This window comes from Micrasema longulum, unplaced genomic scaffold (assembly GCF_059751315.1).
Source record: "Micrasema longulum isolate JH-2025_06_02 unplaced genomic scaffold, ASM5975131v1 h1tg000141l, whole genome shotgun sequence".
NCBI lineage: Eukaryota > Metazoa > Arthropoda > Insecta > Trichoptera > Brachycentridae > Micrasema > Micrasema longulum.
In genome coordinates, this window is record NW_028277347.1 from 182,502 (window position 1) to 203,401 (window position 20,900).

Genomic DNA, 20,900 nt, shown 5'->3' on the forward strand with positions numbered 1-20,900 from the left:
TTCTCTTATTTCATAGGAAAATATTATGTCAGTAAGATATGCTTCCCTTTTAAAGGATTTAAAATATTTGTTTAGTAGTTAATCTTGAAAATATAATTTATTACAAAATTTAATAAACTTGTAAAACAGTGCCAAAAAGTTTGCACTCTGAACATATTTTATGATAATTTTGACTTCTGATTGACAAATGAACATGAAACAAAAAAGCTGACTTATCCAATTTTGTTGCACTTTGAAACTATTACTAAACCAAATTGAAACAACAATAAAAATCCCAAATTGGGAATTCTTTTAATGAATTATATTGTGAAAATGCGAGCTTCGATACAAATTAACGTATTAAAAAAATTCTTGTATCTTGTGAACAACTTTTCAGAAAAGATTTTGAATATACGTATTATATTATTTACTATCCAGTATCAGTTTCTTTGTAAAGACATTAAGTGATAAATATACTTTTTTAAACCTGATATTTTTTAAAGATCATATTCTTAAGTTAGGATTATAGTTCTATGTATTATTGTCAGGCTGTTTTTAAACAAAACTTTAATGGAAGAAAACAATTTTTAATTTTAGAAGTTTGAAGCAATCTGTATTATTTAAGATAAATATAATTTGGAGAAATTTTACTATCAACTAATACAAGTATAATATTAAAAAATGCAACATTTAAATGACAAATATCTATAATGACTTTGAATGCTATTAATGAAATATAAATATCATTTTTGATGTGCTCCTTAACTCAAATACAAAACCATATCTTAATTTTATTAAGAAAAACTTACCGCATCTTTTCCAATAGAAAAGGGCAAATACTGTAATACATATTATAAAATACAATTTAGTTTTTTTAAATATATACAAGTAGTATAGAAAGTTCATATCACAGAAAAAACAATAATATATAAAGACCATAATGAGATTGAATATTACAAAATTTGATGGACACACTATGCAATCATCAGCTTGAAAATTTAATATTTTCGTCAATTGAAAACTATATACGTCAAACAGATGAAGTGCAAATGTTTAAGAATCAAGGAAAAATCACACACAAAAATATGATAACAGAACCATCACAATACTGATAAAACTACTCGGTATCTAGCATTTCAAGTCTCGTCATAAATAAAATACGTTAGATACATTTAAAAAATTTTTTACTCAACCTTCATATGGAATTAGAAGAACAGAGGATTGTCCTGTGTGTAAATTTTGATAGAAATCTGTAGTTTGTCTAAAATCAATTGTGTTTTATTTTCAAAGAACACAAATGGATTTAAATATAATTATTGTTGATATCTCGAGTTCGATTCTCGGTAAGGTAGAGATAAAATATTTATTTTAAAGGATGTTATTTTGCCTTTAAGTATTTAATAAACTAAATACACTGCAGTTCGAGTACCAATACAATGTCATATGCACTTTTAGGTGCCGATGAGTAAATAATGGTGAAAAGAACCTTAAAAATGTAGAATCTAAGTCTAGAACATCGATATATCACAATTTCAGGTTAGAACATAATCTACATTAGAACGTAACGGGACTAATGCTACCATAAATAATATTAAAATAATTAAAATATTCTTTAAAAATTGGGACGGTTTAATATTTTTTTTAAACTCCGCTCAGTTGAGTGTGAGGTGGTGTATGTTTCAAAAGTTGATTCATCGTATTAATGTGTCCATCAGAATGTCGGTTACAAATGACACGCATTTACTAATGTTCGCATTACAAAAACAAAATATCAAATTATAAAATGGAAGTAAATCATACTCATTATTTTCTACTGTAAAATTGATTCAAAATATAATTTTTTTAAATCTATCGAGATTTTATAGAAATAATTTGAACTCGGTGTTTATTAAATTTTACAATTTGATACATGTCTATATGACAAACAGATAAAAAGTTATAATTAGTGATAGGGTATCACAACACTTAGATATTTTGCATGAGAGGATATACATTTAATTTGGAAAGAATAGAGCACTGGCGGAATGAACCTCAAAATGATAGGGAGCATTTCGTGGACTTTTAAATTAAAATATCTTTAGATTTTGCCATAGCTAAAGTTTACCCAACCCGACTCCGGCAACTCTCAAAGGATAAAGTATCCAGATAGTATTTTTAAAATTTTAGTTATGTCTAAAAATAACTCTAGTATAGGGATCACACATTTCATGCGACATCAGAAACTATGTACAACATGATAACATACACAGAATAGAATGTGCCAGAGGTTGGGAAAATAAATACATAAAAACGGGGCTACGTCACAACATCAATATTTGTAGTTTAAAACTTTCTACAGCCGCTAGCTTCGCAAGACAGATCGTTATAATATATTTCAACAAACTATCGAGGATCGTGAGATTTTTAAAGAAAGGAGAACGACGAAGACAAGTCGTATAAACCGTCTCGCTCGGTAGAGTAGGTGAGAGTAATAGCGTAACAAAGGCAAACAGCGAGTCTATACCGCCGACACTTGCTGGTCTTCGTCGTCATCCTCGGGCGGGCCGAGGTAGAAAGTGTCGTACGCGCGAGCCACGCCCTCGTGGCTGTGGGCGCGGCCCATACGTTCCCGGCGCTCGAGGCGCGCCAGGTGCGCAGCCAGGCTGTAGGGGGGTGGCAGGCGCGGGGGCGGGCGGCAGCCGCCGTGGCCGCTGTCACTGGACGTGGCGGAACCTGTCTTGCGCAGCGGCAGGCTCACCAGCGAGGTCACACTGCTGCTCTCAGCCGACAGATCCACGGAGGGGAGAGGCGTTGGCGTGTCCGAGTGCGAGCGCTCGTGCGCGGCACGCGGGTGTGCGTGCCCGGCGCACGCGGAGCCCACGCGGCGGTGCGCGCAAGGCGACGGGCCGGGCGGCGGCGGTGCTCGCGGCTGGTGTGGCCGCGTCTTGGCTGGCTCCGACAGCGCCAGCAACTTTCGCACGGCCTGGGGAGACGCGGCGCCGAACTTGGGTCCTCCGAAGCCCTTCTTGCTCTCACTGGCCGAACTGGCGCTGCTGGCCGTGGAGTGGGAGGGCGACGGATGGCGCCGCCGCTGAGGCCCAGCGGGCAGCCCGCTACCCTCACATTCGGCGGACAGGGCATGTAACCGCTCCTCGTCGGTCTCCACTTGCATTTTATTCAAGTAAGCTTTTACTCGCCGTACCATCTGAGCCTCCTCGAACATCTTTTTAGGATTAGGCGCTGCCGTAGATTTTTTTCGACGCTTGACCGTAACCTGTCCTTGTTGCACTGTCCCGGCCGTCATTTGGTTGAGAGCCACCATGGCTGTGGAATGTGGCTGTTTGCTTAACTCCAGTAGAGTGAGTAGATCGTACGGGGAACTGCACATGTTGGTAAGGGAGCGTACCTCTTTGGCGATCATTCTTAGTTTTTCAAAATTAACAATACCCTCAACGCGGGAATCGTTTCCCAAATGAATAAAGGTTAGATCTTTCTTCACTACCGGGTAAAAAGGAATGACTGGAGAGCGACCATGCTCGCAAGCGACCAACTGCCGGTACTTAGACATATTCCGCGAGGGATCCATAAGCTCCTGCAGGTCGTAGAAGAGCTTCTGGTACTTGGTAGACAATTTGTCCCACGATTGGCGCAGCCGAGAAACAGCCCCGTGACCGAGACCGGATATAATAGCAAACATCGAGTTGAAGTTTTTGCACTCTTTACACTGACGAGCCACTTTAATAAACTGCTTAATGATCTTGGATCGCCTAACGATGTTTTGTTCTTTTACAACTTCGGTAACAACCCAGAACATTTCTTTGTTTACGAGTTCGGCAAACTGAGCTAGCATCGGAATACCGTAACGGCTATTGAGTTCAAAAAGGTCATCTACATATTCGGTGCTTTCAATCTGACGAAAGATGCTAAAGTCTTGAAGCGTTAACTGAATAGCGACCTCTACGGCATTCAACTGAAGAAAGTGAACAACACTTTCTCTTAAGAGCTCCGGTGCCATATCATCAGACACTAACGTCTCCGTGACACCGTTGGTTTTCAAATAGTAGCGAGAACTGAGACCGATCCTCTCAGCTAGATTCTGCAATTGGTCGGGCAACGTGTGCTGCTTGATGATACCTCCCTCGGATACTGACACTTCACACAGAGAGAAATGCGAGCTAGGGTCTGTGATACTGAACTCTTGAAGGGTTAGCATCACTACTTCATGAGCTGTTGTTTCCTTATGAACTAGTAAATACTTGCAGGTCTGATCAGATTTGTACACTTTTAATACATGCTCGGGATAATCCGAGGATTGCAATTCCTCGTAACATATGGAAATGAGATCAGGGTTACTGTGAGAATTGTAAAAGGTGTTATTGCTCTTGCTCAAAGTATCTGTAGCTGGTAGGCAACTATCATCCGCGAGCAATCCATCAGATATTGTATTTTTAGGTAAAATATTCATTTTAATCAACGCTCTTCGTAAACGCTTCTTAGGATCGAGAGTCATGAAGCCTTTCTGAGAATCTTTCTTTACAGGTGGAGGAGGTTTCTTGTTGGGAGACTGGAAGGAAACAGGATCATCGCCCAACAGCTCCACCACAGACAGGCGAGAGCGAGTGTCTGTCTGCCAGCGCACCATGTCGGCCACTTTGTAACCTCGCTGCCGAGGAGAATTTTCAGGCAGAAGGAGCATTTGTTTGAAAGCAAGCAGGTTACTTTTGACTGACAAACACAAGTGAGTACTCCCTGTGATGATTTCCAAAGCCTTTGCGTGACTTACGTGCTTAAACGACTGTCCGTTGACATCTAAAATTTGATCGCCTCTTTTTAACCCAACATCTTCGGCTTTCGTCTTCTTGTCAACTTTCAGTATGAATATTCCGAAACCTCGTTCGTAGCCGCCGAGGATAGTGAAGTGTAATGGCTCATCCCTCGAGGATCGCGAGAGTGTAACGCTCCTCGTGCGAGCCTTGGCGGAGCATGCGAAGTTAAGAAGTCTAAGCTGGATTTCCATTTTCTCCCTCTCTAGTCGGGACTCAAATGTTTCGAGAAAGTCCATCATGTGTGGGTCCATCTCAAAGTCCGTAAAATGGTTGTTAACCCACAGAATAACTACTCTCGTGACACGGTCTCGAACAGAAGGTTCCTCGAACCAATCTAGCAGCTGTTCAGCTACAAAAAGAGGATTGTCTATAAAAGTACGATGAGTAAGAAGGAAATCCTCTACATACGTTGCGTCAAATGGGTTTTCCTCTATGAGCTGCAACATAAGTCGTTCGGGAGAGCCCCGAATCACTATATGGCCCTGAGATCCTCCTCGCAATTCCGTGATCATCACCAGTCGCCCATCTTCTTCATGTCGCCTCGTATTCTCCTCGCCTTGATGCTGAATACGGTAATAGTCAGTTTGGGTTATACACACAAACTGGCAATCGTCGCAGCGCGTTGTCATGATCCCGCGATGGTACAGCTTGTCCAGAGTAGCCTCAGCCATCCCGAAGCTATCTCCGATGTGCAGCTGCTCCGCCGGACTCCCGGAGTGCTGAACTTCCACGTGACCGTTGATGAGCACCGACCAAGAATCGTGCTCTTCGCCGTCGTTCATGACCACGGTACCGGCCTTCTCTACCACCGCGAACACCATCACGGAACACAAGGCTCTCCGCACTGAAAGGGTCATGTTGGTGAATGCTTTCAGGTGCTGCGTAAACTCCAGCAGAATCTCCAAGTCATCTTCCGTCCGCTCCGAAGGATCCTTTTCCAGACACTCTCTCACGGCATCGCGCACGGTGAGGCTGTCGAGGCTCTCCTCGGGGTCCTCCTCCTCGTCAGAGTCCACGATGGACTCCAGCAGGCCGGACAGGTCCATCTCAAGCTCGAGCTCGAGCGAGGAGTGTACGGAGGTCATAGTGTCGGAGCCGCTGTATGCGGAGCTGGTGTCGCTGCAATGGGAGCACTTGTGCGGCGCGCCCGGCAACACCTCGGGGCTGTGGCGCCCCCTGAACATGTTGCCTCAGCACCACCCTCCGCTGCTCCAAACGACTCCAGCTATACCCATAATTATTCAGATATTATTGTCTATTTCCTGAAAAAAAAAAATTGTAGTTCATATTTGTAGTTAAATATAGATTAAATTATTAAGATGCAAATGAAAACAATGAGAGTTCAGTTTATTTTAAATGCATTCACAGATGATGCTAATTACCACATGAGGTATTATGGGGTATGTAAACCATTCTACGTATCCACAGATGAGTCGTCTATTTCCAAAGCCCGCTTTCTCCCTATGGCGACCATAGGGAGATAGCGGGTTTTGGAAATACTCTCACTGTGGTGTCCCGTGCAGACAAAAACATTTTACATAATTCTGAAACATGCCCTAAATAAATATTAAACATAATAAAATCAACATATTATAACAGAGATAAGAAGAACATTCACGAGAAGGAAATATAGAAGTCTAGGCTTATGACCTGTCATTGGCTGGTTTACGTGGCCACACTGTGCAACATTCACCATTCTGCTGATATTTGGCTGCCCTAAAATGTTCTTCATCTCTGTTGTAATATGTTAATATTAACAGCTCCCTAGGGGGTTGAATCCAGTCCTTGTCTATAAAAATTTGGACAAACTCCAAACATTGTCGATAAATCCACCTGTAATATATTTTTTTAAATATTTTCAGATGCTGCCTAGCAAGTAGGTGAAATAATTCAATCAGATGCATCTCACCCACACCAACAAAGTTTTCAACTCTTTAACTTCACAAACATCAACAGATAGAAGAATTGAAGGAATATAGATGTTAAAATATGGGCAGAATGGTGAATTTTAAACAGTGTAGCCACTTTTTTTTTTTTTTAAATAAATATTTGCGTTCTTATGTTTTACCCAAATATTTCATTTTGACGGCCATTTTCAACGAGTTGTAAATAACTCACTATTAGAACATGGTAATCAAATTGGGGTAGAGTGGGAGATACTAGCCACAGGACCACAACCCGATACACTTAAACTGGCCAATGACAGGTCATAAGCCCTGTTAGCCTGGACTTCTATATTCTTTATCTAAAATGTTCTTTATCTCTGTTGTAATATATTAATATTAACAGCTCCCTAGAGGGTTGAATCCAATCCGACTCGAAACAATATTGATAGTAAAATCATATAAAACTTACAAGCAAAAACACATTTTTAACCTATTTGGCCTGATCCACTCATTAATCCGTGCGCAACCCCCCTCATTACCCATTTTTTAATAGCAATTATAAATTGACAGTACTTACTAATTGTCCTTATGGATAATGGAAGCAGGTTGTGCACTTTAATCGAGAAGCAGACCAATCCTCTTTGACCGAAAATTGCGTTGATTTTAGATTGTTTTTGTAGCATCAGAGTACTTGTACCTAATCTCGCATAGGGTACACAAATTGCGGCTTATCTTGATATATATTTTTAAAATATTGGTTTAATTTTAATTCTCCATCTAACAAATGAAGCAGAATTTTGAAAACTCAAATACATTTTTATATTCCTTTAGACCAGGAGTGCTCAAACTTGAACTGCTGGCGATCTACCTCAATATTGTTAGACTACGATCGATCGACTCTGAGAGGCAGCAAGTATGTGTAATGCAGGATTGTCGTCTAGGTAGGGTGTATCGTGGCATAGATATTAGTTTTTCGCACAATACGTATGAATATTTTTTCTCTAAATCGAGTCAAAAAGCACCGCAAGCAACCGTTTGAGTACCCCTGCTTAAGACAATTTTTGGCCCACCCACGGCAACAGACATTTGGTTAAATATACCGTTATTTCTAATTTTAAGATTATTTGGTGAGAGGCACTACTCGGGAGCGCAGGGCTAATTAGCCCTCGCCTCCTTTAACAGGCTGGTTACAAAATATCCACCAAGTACCTCGAAAACCAACCTCAAATCTGACCCAGTTTTGTTTGGATAAAGAAACTTGGAGGCAATTTGTGGATGCCATATACTCCATTCGAGAACATAAATCGATTGGTTTGTTTGACACTTGACTAAATTTAAATAAATAATTTCTAACAATAATCAATACATGTCCTAATGAAGCTTGCTTCAAATACAACACTTTGTAAGAAATACATTTATTATAATAAACGGTGCACTTTACAAAATAAATTCATGTCGTGTAAGATATTTAAAGACGATCACAATAAAACTATTACCAGTACACTTTTTTTTATCAATTGAAACAAATAACTCAAAATCATATTTTACTACATATGGCCCAGTTATTAAAGTTCGGTATTTTATCGTTTGATATCACAAAAAACTTGATACTAATGCAATATATTTAAATTAAAACTAAATATCTGGAATCCTGCGAAATTTAACAGATGGAATTGGTCCATAGAACGTAGTCTGTTTATTAACAATGACCATTTTACGATACTTTAAAACGCGAATGTCTTCAATATTAATGCAATATTTTACCAGGTTTCACTATTGCAGAATAAAATAAGTACATAATAAGTGATTTCCTGGTTGTACATGAATAATTTTCGAGACCGTATGCAATTATAAAGGATGTAAATTACATATTTGCGAAAATGTCAATAACCAGCATTCTTATTAAATATTGACCGTTGCGAATCGTTATTAATGCCAATTTTGTTTACAAATAAAAAGAACTGTTAACACTATTAACGGAAGCTGGATAATGCGATGTGTATTATTTACCTGAAAGGCTTTTATTTGCATTCATGGCTGAACTGTCATAACTTCCATGTTGCTTTCTAATCAACAATTTTACCCGTACATTATCACTTGAACTTCACTCACATAGACTTAGATGACAAATTTCATGTAGGGTTTTACAATTAAAAAAAACTGTGTTTTGATGTGAAATCGAATTAAACCAATTTGACATATAATTTTGCGAAATTATCGAAGAGTCTCACCCACGAATTACAAAGCCCACGTTAAACCGTTTCCGATCAACAGAAAAATAGTAATTAACATCTTCTTCTTCTTTAGAATAATCAACAAGCGGAATCATAATGTTGCGGTTGTCGTTTAGTATTACCATAAATAAAAATTTATTTAAATATAATACCTACCCATTGGAAGAATCCGCATCCCAAGAAATTATTGACACAATTAAAAATTGAAGAACGGAATAATCGGCATCACCCTTTAAGTACGATAAAATATTAGGAATTGCTTAACTTTGGTTAAAGTTTTACATTACTGTTGGAAAAAAAATTAAAGAATTTATGTTATTTTCGGCATTCTAATAATACAAATAAAATTGGTCGAAAAAAAAATTCATTGAAGTCCGGTATGTTGTTGACTGAAGATAAAAGTTTCCAGGCTTGATTTCCTTTCTACATTGCAACTAAAATATTATGTATTACACTTTTTAAATAGCTCTTAAGGGTCAAGAAGACGCAAATGTAGTGTTCGGTATGTAAAGGGCAAGCTAAAGTGCTAAAAATAAACTTAAATAATGCATTGTTTTCCAAAATATGGACGCCGTAATTCTGTCCAAAACATCACGCGTAGGTAAAAAAAAAAGCCTAAAAATAATGTTTCAGCCAGATTTAAAACACATTTTTAGTAGATGATATTAACTTAAATCGTTTACCTTTTCAAAATTAATTATCTCTTAGTAAACAAGATTGAAGTTTTCGATACAATAGAAAAAAAAAAAAGGAATATTTCCGTAAGAATGTAAGCGTTATCGCTTATCTTAATAATAGGGAAACTTCAAGTTCAAAAAAAAAATTCTTTTAAGTTTTAAAGGGTCTATGAAATACTGTCGAGTAAAATTTTTTTTTTTAAATATTAAAAATATTTATAAATTTGTAATTTTGAATATCCGTAGAAATGATCATTATGTTGAGGTTATTCAATACCTACCTTTGAAGGTGTGGCAGTATGAAAACCACAAACAATCAAATCAACCATTTTATTTTTATTACGTGCCATTATAGCCATATACCATAGACTAAAAATATTCATGTTTTATAACTGTGATTGCGTCCATTCATTTGAAATTTGAATAATTTTGATAGGGTGTTTGAGCCGTGGTACTTTTTGTTTTTTAATTGTTAGGATTTTGTTAATATAAAATATACTAATAGTTTTATTCATCATGTTTATTAATGACCTTTCTAACGTTCGAAATCTTCAACATACCGTACTTCAAGAATTAAGAAATCACGGAATCAAGTACAGATTAAAAAAGTCAAACGGTAAATCCGTACAGGTAATCCTTACAGAATTGGTTAAATTCTCCTTGAAGGAATGTTCTTGAATCCTCTGGTGAATCGGACGTATCTTTCATACTTACATAATTGTTTTTTTACAATTGTTTAGTTGATGTGTAAACATTTGGTAGAGGTCTTTAACTGTCAGATGTTCATTACTTTGTTCGAGATTTTCTTGCCCTGATATCAATAAAATACAATACATGTATATTTTCCTACAGAGAACTGCAGTAACTTTTGGAGCTGATATAACTAGCGTACCATTACAGACGGTAACTTGTTGCGGAAGTAAGCTCTCTGTTCCCCTGATTGTATTTGAGGCCTGCAATATGTTGAAATGCCACGTACATTTAGAAGGATTATTCAGGAAAGCGGGATCTCAGACAAGGCAGAAGGATATTAAAGTTTGTATAAATACATCCGAGTTTTACATTTTGTTTAAGGATGATTCTAGGCGAAGAACTTATCTCAGTGATTATAAGAAATTTATTATTTAGGGTTTCAGTTGGATTTATTAATTCATTTCTAAACAAGTTATATTTTACATATACAGTCGAACTTGGTTATTACGAGGAAGACGGGACCGACTGAATTTGCTCGTTATAATCATTATTTGTTATACCAGAGAATAGTTTTTTTAATCCAATCACCATTGCATATTGCCACTATTAAAAATTATAACATATGCTGACAAACATACCAGTTTCTAAATTTCAAGTTCAGATAAATAAACATTCGTATTTGTTCACAATGTGATAAGAATAAAGAAATCTTTTTACACACTTCAACATATTTTACACCACATACTACTTTTTAAATAATTGCCACTTTTTTGCAAATTGAAACACTTCTGCTTGTTAGTAGTCATGTTTACAATTCAAGGGTAAAGTTTAAACTTATTCGACATCACCCACTTGTAATGTTCATTATGCATTGACCAGAGAACATTTAAAAAAGAACATTGTTAAATCCCCCGAAACAAGGATGTCATTTATAAACTACAAAAGAAGTTGTAATATGTAATGAGGTGTCGAGCCTGTGCTTACTAAGTTTACAAAGCTTGGATTTTTAACACGCAATTTCAACCATATGTATATATACTTTGTCAATGCTGTCGGCGTAAACACCAATTAGGTACTTTTACATAGTATTTTATTTTATTTTTATTTTCTTTTATTCAGGAAACATACAGTACAGTTACGAAGTTTAATATTTTACACAATTAGACTTAATTCTAATGGACCAGTGAAGTTTCCATATTATAAAGCAATTATATGTAAGGTTAATTATGAAAGTATAAAAAAGAGAAGGAAAAAGAAAAACGTAAATGAAAGTTGTTTAAAAATTAAAATTTAAGTGAAAAAAAGATATTTTAAAGTTTGTAGTTTGTAGTGAGTATTTACAAATGGAAATAATATTAAAGATGAAGAAAATTTGTAAGAGTAATTAAAAATTAAGAATTGAAATAAAGAATGAAAAACATGCTGAGATGTAAAAATAAAATAAAATAGTAATAACATTTTTAAAAAAAAGGAAAAACATAAATATACACATATTTATTTTAAGGGATTCAAAGAAACGATGAGAAGAATCTTTATGTGAAATATAAGACAGTAAATTTAGGTCAATTTAAAAAACATCTTCAAAACTAATGACACATTATAGTAAGAGCAGTAATATATTGATTTTATTTACATATATAATATAAGTAATTAAAAGTAGTTTAAAAGTATAAAAACATGCCAATGCAGCAGAGAAAAAAGAAAAAATAAAGAAGGAATAACAAGTATAGCCAGTAATCTTTAAAATTTGAAAAAGCAATATAAGGAGAAGATTTTAAACCGAGAGAAGTCGATAAAATTTGATTAAAGCGATTTTAGTAGTAATACAAATTTCAAAAGAGAAATTTGATTTATAATTATAATATTAATGTATGTAATTTGAGTGATATAAGAAAAAAAGGGACCAACGGGAGTTTTATTCAAAAGTTTTCAATACACTATTTTTAAATAATTGTAATCCTGTATGATAGATATCTATATGGTATCGTTAACGATAGCCGAAACCAACGCCCAGCGGCATCGGTAATAAGTTAGTCTCCCATTTGGATTTTATTACTCGGGTTCTCATTTTGAAAATGATGTTTTTAAACAATTAAAAAGTTTTTGCTCAACTGTTGACAATATTTTTGTTTGATATGTCCGAGAAGAAGCTCGTTATAAAAGTGAATAAATGTATAGAGAAAACCACAAAATGTCAACTAATGTTTCCTCATTATATTCGAGATCTCGCTATTTCCGTGATCGTTATAACCAAGTTCGGCTGTATTCATGAATTTATTATTATGGCGTTTTTGGCTGCGCCTGTGTTAAGTGTCCGATCAATTTAATCCCAGTCAATGTAGAATTCCTCTCTTGCAGAGAATGTAATTCACCACTGTAATTGGGCCCTCCTGGCCTGTTGTGGTGCAAAAATAAATAAATAAATACTTACTTGTGGAATTACATAGAGCCTCCTGGGCAGCTTTTCTCGTTCGGCAACAAGCAATTTTGCCTTGTTTCTGGGCACCGCCTAGGAGACTTAAGTCCTCAGATGTTGTGTGCGTTATGTGGCGGGCAAGCTGTGCCTGTGTTAAGCCATAATAATTAACAAAGAGAAAAAAATATATATTTAAAAATCATTTATTTATTAAAATTCTAAGCTTTTACAGCTTGGTCACGTATTTACTTATAGTAAATTAAGAAAATACTCTAATAATTTTTTTTATGCTTCAAAACTAAAAATAACAAACACTATCTAAAATTGTTTCTACATCTTAAATTATAAAATATTTTTCTTATCATTTTCTGTCCTTTTTTTATGTGTTACTGACGATAGTGAAAATTGGAATGTATTATGAAGCTGCAAATAAAAATTATCATTAATTTTTTTGTAAGAATGAATAAGTATTTAAGAAAAGGATAAGAATTTTGTAATGGACTACCTTTAATATGATGATGTTGCGCTATTTTCCTCTGATGCTTTACTGTTGAATGATAAAAATATTGCTAAGTTATTGTCATTTTTCGGTTTTGGTTACAATTTGTACAGGTAACCACCGTCGATCATGACACCGGCAAGTGCGGATTAATTATAATGCGATATTTATCGTAATGTAGTGACGTTAGAAAATAAACTAAGAATATTCGAAATGATAGAAAATGGTGGTAAAATTGCAGTTTTAGGTAGGGATTTCTAATTGCCCGAGTCTATAGTGCGATAAATTTGAAAAAAACGAGGAGAAATTGTTTTTAAAGCAAGCAATGGTTGGTTTGATCGGTTTAAATAACGGTCAAACTTGCATTGCCTTATAATCATTGGCGAATCGGCTAGTGCAGACATGGAATCAGCTGATAAATATCCAATAGAGTTCTGTGAAAAATCCCCCGTTGATTGCGAAATTTGCTTATCGTGGCTATGTCCAGAACGTATTCCCCGCGATCAACGGGGATTACCTGTATTTGAATTTACAAATGGCGATTCCAGAATATTCTTCTTTGTTTTTTTATGGCCTTTTCACCTCCCAACTGGAGTGTTCTAGCCAGTGTCGAGTATTAGTTTTTTTGTTTATTTAGATGTATACATGTGTGTTAGTAATATATACAAGTTAGTGAATTAGTATTTAATATTTTGAAAACTTTACATAGTATTATATAACATATTTACAACTTAACACCATTTATTACTAGATACATGTTTATTGGGTTGGGACAGGAGAGTTAGAATATGAGTAGGGAATGGGATGTTAATATCAGAGAGGCCGGATAGAAAATCAGGATAACAATCATTTATGGGGCATAAAAAAAAACATGGTTTATATCTTCTTCCTTAAGCTGACATTCGCACGTGGCAGAATCTCAGACATGGATTTTGAACAGGCGAGAACCATTTCCAGAATATTGTGTCAATTTTTAAATGTGTTCCAAATCTTTTAAAGGTAGGTGTACCATGAGGATGGATCAAGGGAAGGATAGGAACTTCTTTTGTTTTCTCATTTTCCTTCTCTTTCCCCTTCTTTTCTTCGAGGTGTTGGTTATATATGCTCTTAATATTCCTAATGAGTTTTGTAATGATCCAAAAAAGTTTCTGAGATATCTTTATGCATTAATCTCAATAAGAGGATTTTTGTACTCAACATAAGACTTTAGTCCCATAGAGTTTGAACTTGTGTTCACATAATTTAAATTAATAATTGATACGGAAATAAATGAAAATGAAATAAACTTTTTTATTGTAACACTTTTACTTAATTTACTTAAAATATTATTTATAAATAATTCATTTATGCAAATCTGTAATTGAAACGATAAGCATGTATAGCAAAATAAACTATTTTTCGAAATATTACGTATTAGTATTACAATAATGAGACTAAATTCACTATAGTTAATAATAATAGTAAAATAAATATAATGTTTTCCTAAAACTTTTATGTATCTTTGTTGAATTATCTAATTGTAGGTTTAATTTTTTTTTCTTGTTCTCAGAGAATGTTGGATAATGGAGGAAGGATAGATAAGTCTTGCCATGCTGTGGATATTGCGGGTATTCTAAAACTGTATTTGAGGGCACTCCCGGATCCCATCATCGGGACAGACATGCAGGAACTGTTGTTGCGCTGCTTTCTCCTATCAGATGCCCTCAGAATAAGTGCTATACAGAACGCCCTGCTGTTACTTCCACTGCCATATTTATACATTTTACATTACATCATGGAGGTAATTATAGCTAAACCATTTTGTACATTTTCAGTATTTCCAAATATCTAGAGCCCTTATAGGGTACTGCAGATTTAACAAGTACCTTGTTGGAATGAACCTTCTAGATTTAGGTTCTGCAATGCAGATGATGAGACACCCATAATATTTTATGTGAATGTGATGTTTTATATCACAAAAGAATCACCATCTTCGGGGTACCACTAGTTAAACATAAGGGTGTGAGAGTGTTCGTCCCTCAGAGTAATAATTCTCTAGAGAAGCCCTTAAGCTCTATTGCGTAGAAGAATAGCGTTCCAAATTGTTGTTTTGTTTTTATTTTGGTTTTTAGGACGGTTTCGGTTAGCACTTGCAATTTTCGATGCAAGTACCTACAGCCCGTTGTATTGCTGTAATCTGTAGCTAACTTTGTGTTCAATAATCATAGAATGTTTTTTCTCCATATGGGCGACTATTAGGTTATTACTCTGAGGTTCGTCCCCTACCTAACAGCCCGATATTTTTAACTGTTGTGTGGCTTTGACGTCTCATAAGTCGACATTGAATACAATACTTTATAAATCTATTTTAATATTTAAAATAATGAAGTCGTAGTCTGTCATAAGAGGCCCAAATTATATGATTATTTTTATAAATTATAAAAAATATGTTTTAAACATACATAAAGAATACGAGAGGGTACCTAAAAAAACAAAACTAATTTGTTTAATTATTTTACAAGAAACCTTTAATAACCTTTAAAGTACTTCCATTGGAGGTAAATTATTTTTTCTTCTATTCTATTGTTGGAAACATTTTTAAAATTCATTTTCCGTGATGCTCCACAGTGCCTCTGCTGTTTTTTCTTCACCTCAGCAACGTCAGCAAAATGCTAAAAAACGCAAGTGAACGGTGACTTGACCAGCAAAACATGTTTGAATATACATATTCTCTAAAGTTTGGCTTAAGTAGAGACTCTCCCATGGGTTCTCAGCTAATTCTACTGCTAGGGGCGCTGTTAGCACCAAGGCCTTGAGTGGAGGGGGTATTATGATAATTTGAATATGTATTTTTCATAATTATGTTTTTTTTTCTTCAGTTTTTTAGATTTGTATCCTCAAAGAGTGAGGTGAATAGAATGGATGCTAACAACTTAGCCATAGTTCTGGCTCCGAGTGTAATGCCTCTTCCACACTCCTATCCTCCACAGAGAATGGAGCAGCATGTTAGATTAGTAAGGGTGAGTGTTATAAAAATATATATACATATGTACATTTTAAAATAAAAAATACAGAGATAAAGCTTATGAGAATGTGAAAGTCTGGCAATATAGAGCTATTGATCTTAATTTGGCTGGGCTAAGTGATCGCATTACACACTTGTGTAACATTCACCATTCTGCCTATTGTTAATTGACTTTCATATTCACGTATGGCATTTATCAATTCTCTATATAACGGCAACAAACCATTACGCCATTTCTCTGTAAGGGCAGGCAGAGAGGATAGTAAGCTTGGTTCTACTCTATACAAGCTTGGTTTTAATATAACATTTGCACGCGTGTTGGCCCACTATAGAGGAAATAAGCCACATCTATTGTTGGAGAGTGATAAATTTTTAATACACCAGAAATATTTATATTGGATTGGTTACCAAGCCTTCTTTGCCGAGAGTTTGTAAAATTTTTAGTTTTGAGAAAAATTACAAATGATTTTTTTGGATTAGTAGAATTTGAATCTAAATAACACGATGGTACAAGCTAGTTTTAACAAAAATAAAATGTTTGTTTTGAGTTGCAGTAAGCAGCAATTGAAAAAAAAATAGTTTGAAAATTTGGTTTTATTTTTTATTTCAAATATGCTTTGTCTTGGCTCTTTAGACACAACCCATGTATATGGAGTCGGTCGAAATGTTGACAAGATTTTTAACTGCTAGTTGAATATTACAAAACATTATTTTTAGTTTTTATAAATTATGAAATATATAATATTTACTTTTCAAACAATGATTATTTTATGCCATCTATGAAGACATCTCATTTTTTAACAATTTGTAGTTACCAACCGGACGATTTATACATCACAAAGAAAATCTAATCGGTCGATACTTTTTTTTTATACCCCTAGGTACTTTCAAATAAATATTTAAAATTTACTCATGTCTTTGTTTTGATTTCTCTAGTTCTTCATAGAGAATGCGAGTCTTATTGGACAAGTTCCCGAGTGCACCGTGTCCCACCTGGGGGAGGAGAGTTGCAGGGAAGAAGAACAGAGACAAAAGAAGAAGAGGAGAAGTGGGTCCCTCACACGTTAGTAGAATATATAGGAATGCCAATTGGAACTCCGCTTCCGGAAGAATCTCCCTTCAAGGCTCATTACCTCTATTGTTCATGTCCTCCTTTCTATTAGCTGATGACTTCTAATTCAAATGGCTTTCTTGACATTCTTCTGATAACAGCAAATTGCACCTTCTCATATTACTTCAGTGGGTTCAGTATTATTCCACGATAATTACTGCAGAAACTATTTCTCTAATGGCACTCACAAAACTTGTCCAAACAGTGTAAAAATATTTTTTTTATTCACAGTACCACTTAATATTCGTTGGTTTTGCAATTTAAAAAAATTGATGAATTTCCACAATAATTTGAATTTCTTAAGTTAAAGTATAAAAAATATGCGTATAGTATAAGAGTACTTAAAAACAGAAAACTGATGCACTTTTTACTCTATAGGCATGCTAAATGGATTACGAAAAATGGTTGGTGCCAGTACGACATCCGTGAAATCTTCTACCCCGGATCCTCTCGCCACTCCTGTGATGGATAAGGCTATTAATAAAAGGAAACAGGAAGTTCAACTAGGGCTCTCTGCCAAGAAGAGGTAAATAGCTCTACAGATGTGTTATTCTTAGTTAGATACTGTACATTATAACCATAATTATTCATCAATCTAACTCTTTTACTTTACAGAAAAGAAATATTAGATAATCTACCCCAGAGAACAATTACTTGCACGCCAATAAGAGTCACGTAAGTTCCAATCAATATCACATAATAGTCATTATTATACAGAGTGTTCACTAAACCCTGTCACATCCGAAACCACGATGATCAGTATGAGCAAGAAGACATATTGGCACATTTAAATAATTTTTTAGAAGGAATAAATTTTTAAAAAATAAAATATTTAAAAAATCAAATGGTTGCTTACTTCTGCAGGGGAGAAACGAGGAGTGGGGAGGGGGGAGTCTGATACGCTGCGCGCCGCGCCCCCCTCGCCCGCCTCAGTCCGAGCACCGAGAAACTTGGCCTAACACGGCTTCTTTACTATGATCGACTAATATTTTACGTTTATCCACACTATTCAATTGAAATATTAACAATTGGAATTTTAACCAATAAATTTATAGCAGATATTGAGAAAAATTCACAGAACAAAATATGAAAGTCGAGGTATTTTAATGTTTGATGTGCCCTTTCCCAAATTATATGCACGTCAGATATCGTTCTAAAACGCCTTCACTGACACATCTTAATGCTAAAACATAATTTTATCCACATTATTTCGTCAAAACATTATCAACGTCACATTGCGTTCCGATCAACAAAAAAATATTTCACTGTTCTGTCACACTGTTTTCAGGTTATAGGATTTTACGATAATTTATACTCCACATTTATTTTCTCCCGACTCCCCCCTCCTCGTTTCTTTCTCCCCTGCAGAAATAAGCAACTATTTGATTTTTAAAATATTTTATTTTTAAACAATTTATTCGTTCTAATAAATTATTTAAATGTGCCAATATGTCTTCTTGCTCATACTGATCATCGTGGTTTCGGATGTGACAGGGTTTAGTGAACACTCTGTATACATATTTTCATGCATACATAATATTTTTCTCATATTTATGATGATGTTCTTTTTAGAGGGGACAAGGAGCATAAAAAGCTGAGACTTAGTATCGGTCGCAAATTTAAAGAGAAACAATTTAACTATAATGCGTTACAAGAATTACCCCATGACGTAACTAATGTGAATAAGAAATCACTCGATAGTTGTAATACTAAGTTAGAATATTCAGAAAGTATAGATCTTTCAACTAATAAAGAATGTGACTATGTGAGAATCCCTAAAAGTGAATATGAAGCGATAAAAAACAGAGTGTCTGCCATTGAAAATAGAATATCGCAGGAATTCAACGTCATAACTGCGATTGATCATTCAACCACTAATGAACCAGTTCAACAAGTTCAGACTGCTTACGAGAAAACTTTAGAGGAAGCGGCCATTTTGGCTACTCCTGGATCTGAACAACTGGCTAGAAGACTCAGTAGAGAGTTGAAAATACGACAGAGTGACGAACACAAGATTATCAGATCACCCAGTGCCAGGAAAATAGGCACTTTGAGAAGAAGGTCTCGTGAAAATGTTACTAGATTAACCAGAACACAGACATGGAACGCTTCATCACAAACAAGCATGTGTCATGGAGGGAATCCATTCTATCCTCAAATAAGCCTAAGGCGGGGCAGACCCAATACGGTCAATACCGGCTTGTCTCATCCTAGTCCAGCTATTCTAAATGGTACCACAAATACAGAATCATCACTCAATATTAGAAAACATTCGGCCAATGAATGCAATGGTAACCTACCTACCAATCCACCTATTCACCAAACGTACTTAACAAGAGATCATGTAAAACGGGCTTCCTCATTTCACGGAGATGTCAATATAATCAAATTATCTCCAAAAGAAATAAAAGAACGCGTACCTAACACGACAGCTGAATCTTCGTGGAAATGCGCAAATTTGTTCTTATCTGGTGTAGAAAGTTTAGAAAACCCTCTAACTGGAAGGGCGTCTCTTGCAAAATTACGTAGCCAAAATGCGGGAATGGTTATGGCAAAAGCTCGCTTATTCGATGGTATGACTGACTCTGACACCTCTTTAGAGAAAAAAGTGGTCCCCGCTAAATCTGTTCGACACACAGGATTTGCGAGGAAACCCAGAAAGTATGCAACATCCGAATCACAAAACAAATATATAGCTAATTCTTCAGGTGACACCGATACTTCTATGTCTGCACTAGAAAATAAGCATTTGAGAAAAGCATACAAGAGCCCCGGTTATGTGTCAAAGAGATCTCGATCTAAATTAATTAGATCACCTGTCGTCATGGCCAAGATGAAAGACAATCTAAATTTATCTTCCCAATTAAAAGAAGTAATTTATGATGTGTGCACTCCAATGAGTGAAAAGTTAACTATTGAGGATGTCAATACCCCAAGTCATAAACTAAAAGTCAATGGACTGCTGCATAAAACACCCCGACAAGCTCCACCGATCAAAAAGCCCCTTAGTGTTAAGACAAACAAGACTTTTAAGATTACTCAGAGTTCCCTGGCTGAAGGAAAAAAACCAAATACTCCTTTGCGAGCTAATCATTCCACCCCCAGAAGACAATCTCCGAGACTCACTAGTATAAAAGCGAGACAAATTGTACAGAACTAAAATTATTATATTAAATCAGTCATTGTAAAAATATATGGTGCAATCAGCCAATCGTCTATTCCTTACGTTACTAGTTTGTATATCTCTAATTTTAATCTTTAACCTAATCAAAGCCATAATAAAGTTTACGTTAAGATGTGATTCCAAGATGCCATTGTCTTCATTCATTAAAAATGAATAAAGTAACTTGACCTGTAGCATGTTTTTTTTCTTATTACACAATAAATATACTTTATTATTAATATTTAAAGCATTAACTTTGTAGTCAAACATTTTATTGAATGTTAGTAAATAATTGTAACCACCTACCGACTTCTCTGTTTAATGTCTACATAGTCACAAGTACAAGTTGGGGGTGGCATAAATATGAACTAAATTTTTAATTATATTTATGTATGGGCTTTTTTGCTGCCGTCGTTCCTGTTTGTTTTAGTTT

The 20,900-nt window shown here is 35.4% G+C and overlaps 2 protein-coding genes across 4 annotated transcripts; one reads left to right on the forward strand and one right to left on the reverse strand.

Moving 5' to 3' along the window:
* Window positions 1–1,620: 1,620 nt before the first annotated feature.
* On the reverse strand, window positions 1,621–8,950 carry PDZ-GEF (PDZ domain-containing guanine nucleotide exchange factor). The gene is made up of 2 exons (XM_088242501.1): window positions 8,681–8,950; window positions 1,621–6,046 (listed from the first exon to the last, which is right to left on the reverse strand). Exon 2 carries the CDS (start codon window positions 5,966–5,968, stop codon window positions 2,477–2,479), a length of 3,492 nt encoding a protein of 1,163 aa, XP_088098627.1. The 5' UTR covers window positions 5,969–6,046; window positions 8,681–8,950; the 3' UTR covers window positions 1,621–2,476.
* A 992-nt stretch (window positions 8,951–9,942) lies between these two features.
* On the forward strand, window positions 9,943–20,659 carry LOC148284186 (uncharacterized). Of its 3 annotated transcripts, none has more exons than XM_088242502.1 (8): window positions 9,943–10,211; window positions 10,434–10,616; window positions 14,739–14,969; window positions 16,048–16,188; window positions 17,130–17,256; window positions 17,683–17,830; window positions 17,920–17,979; window positions 18,877–20,659. In XM_088242502.1, exons 1-8 carry the CDS (start codon window positions 10,098–10,100, stop codon window positions 20,462–20,464), a joined length of 2,592 nt encoding a protein of 863 aa, XP_088098628.1. In that variant the 5' UTR covers window positions 9,943–10,097; the 3' UTR covers window positions 20,465–20,659. The 3 variants fall into 3 exon arrangements, with proteins under 3 accessions (XP_088098628.1, XP_088098629.1, XP_088098630.1); XM_088242503.1 differs by having other exon boundaries at window positions 17,130–17,241; XM_088242504.1 differs by having other exon boundaries at window positions 9,996–10,197.
* Window positions 20,660–20,900: the final 241 nt, after the last annotated feature.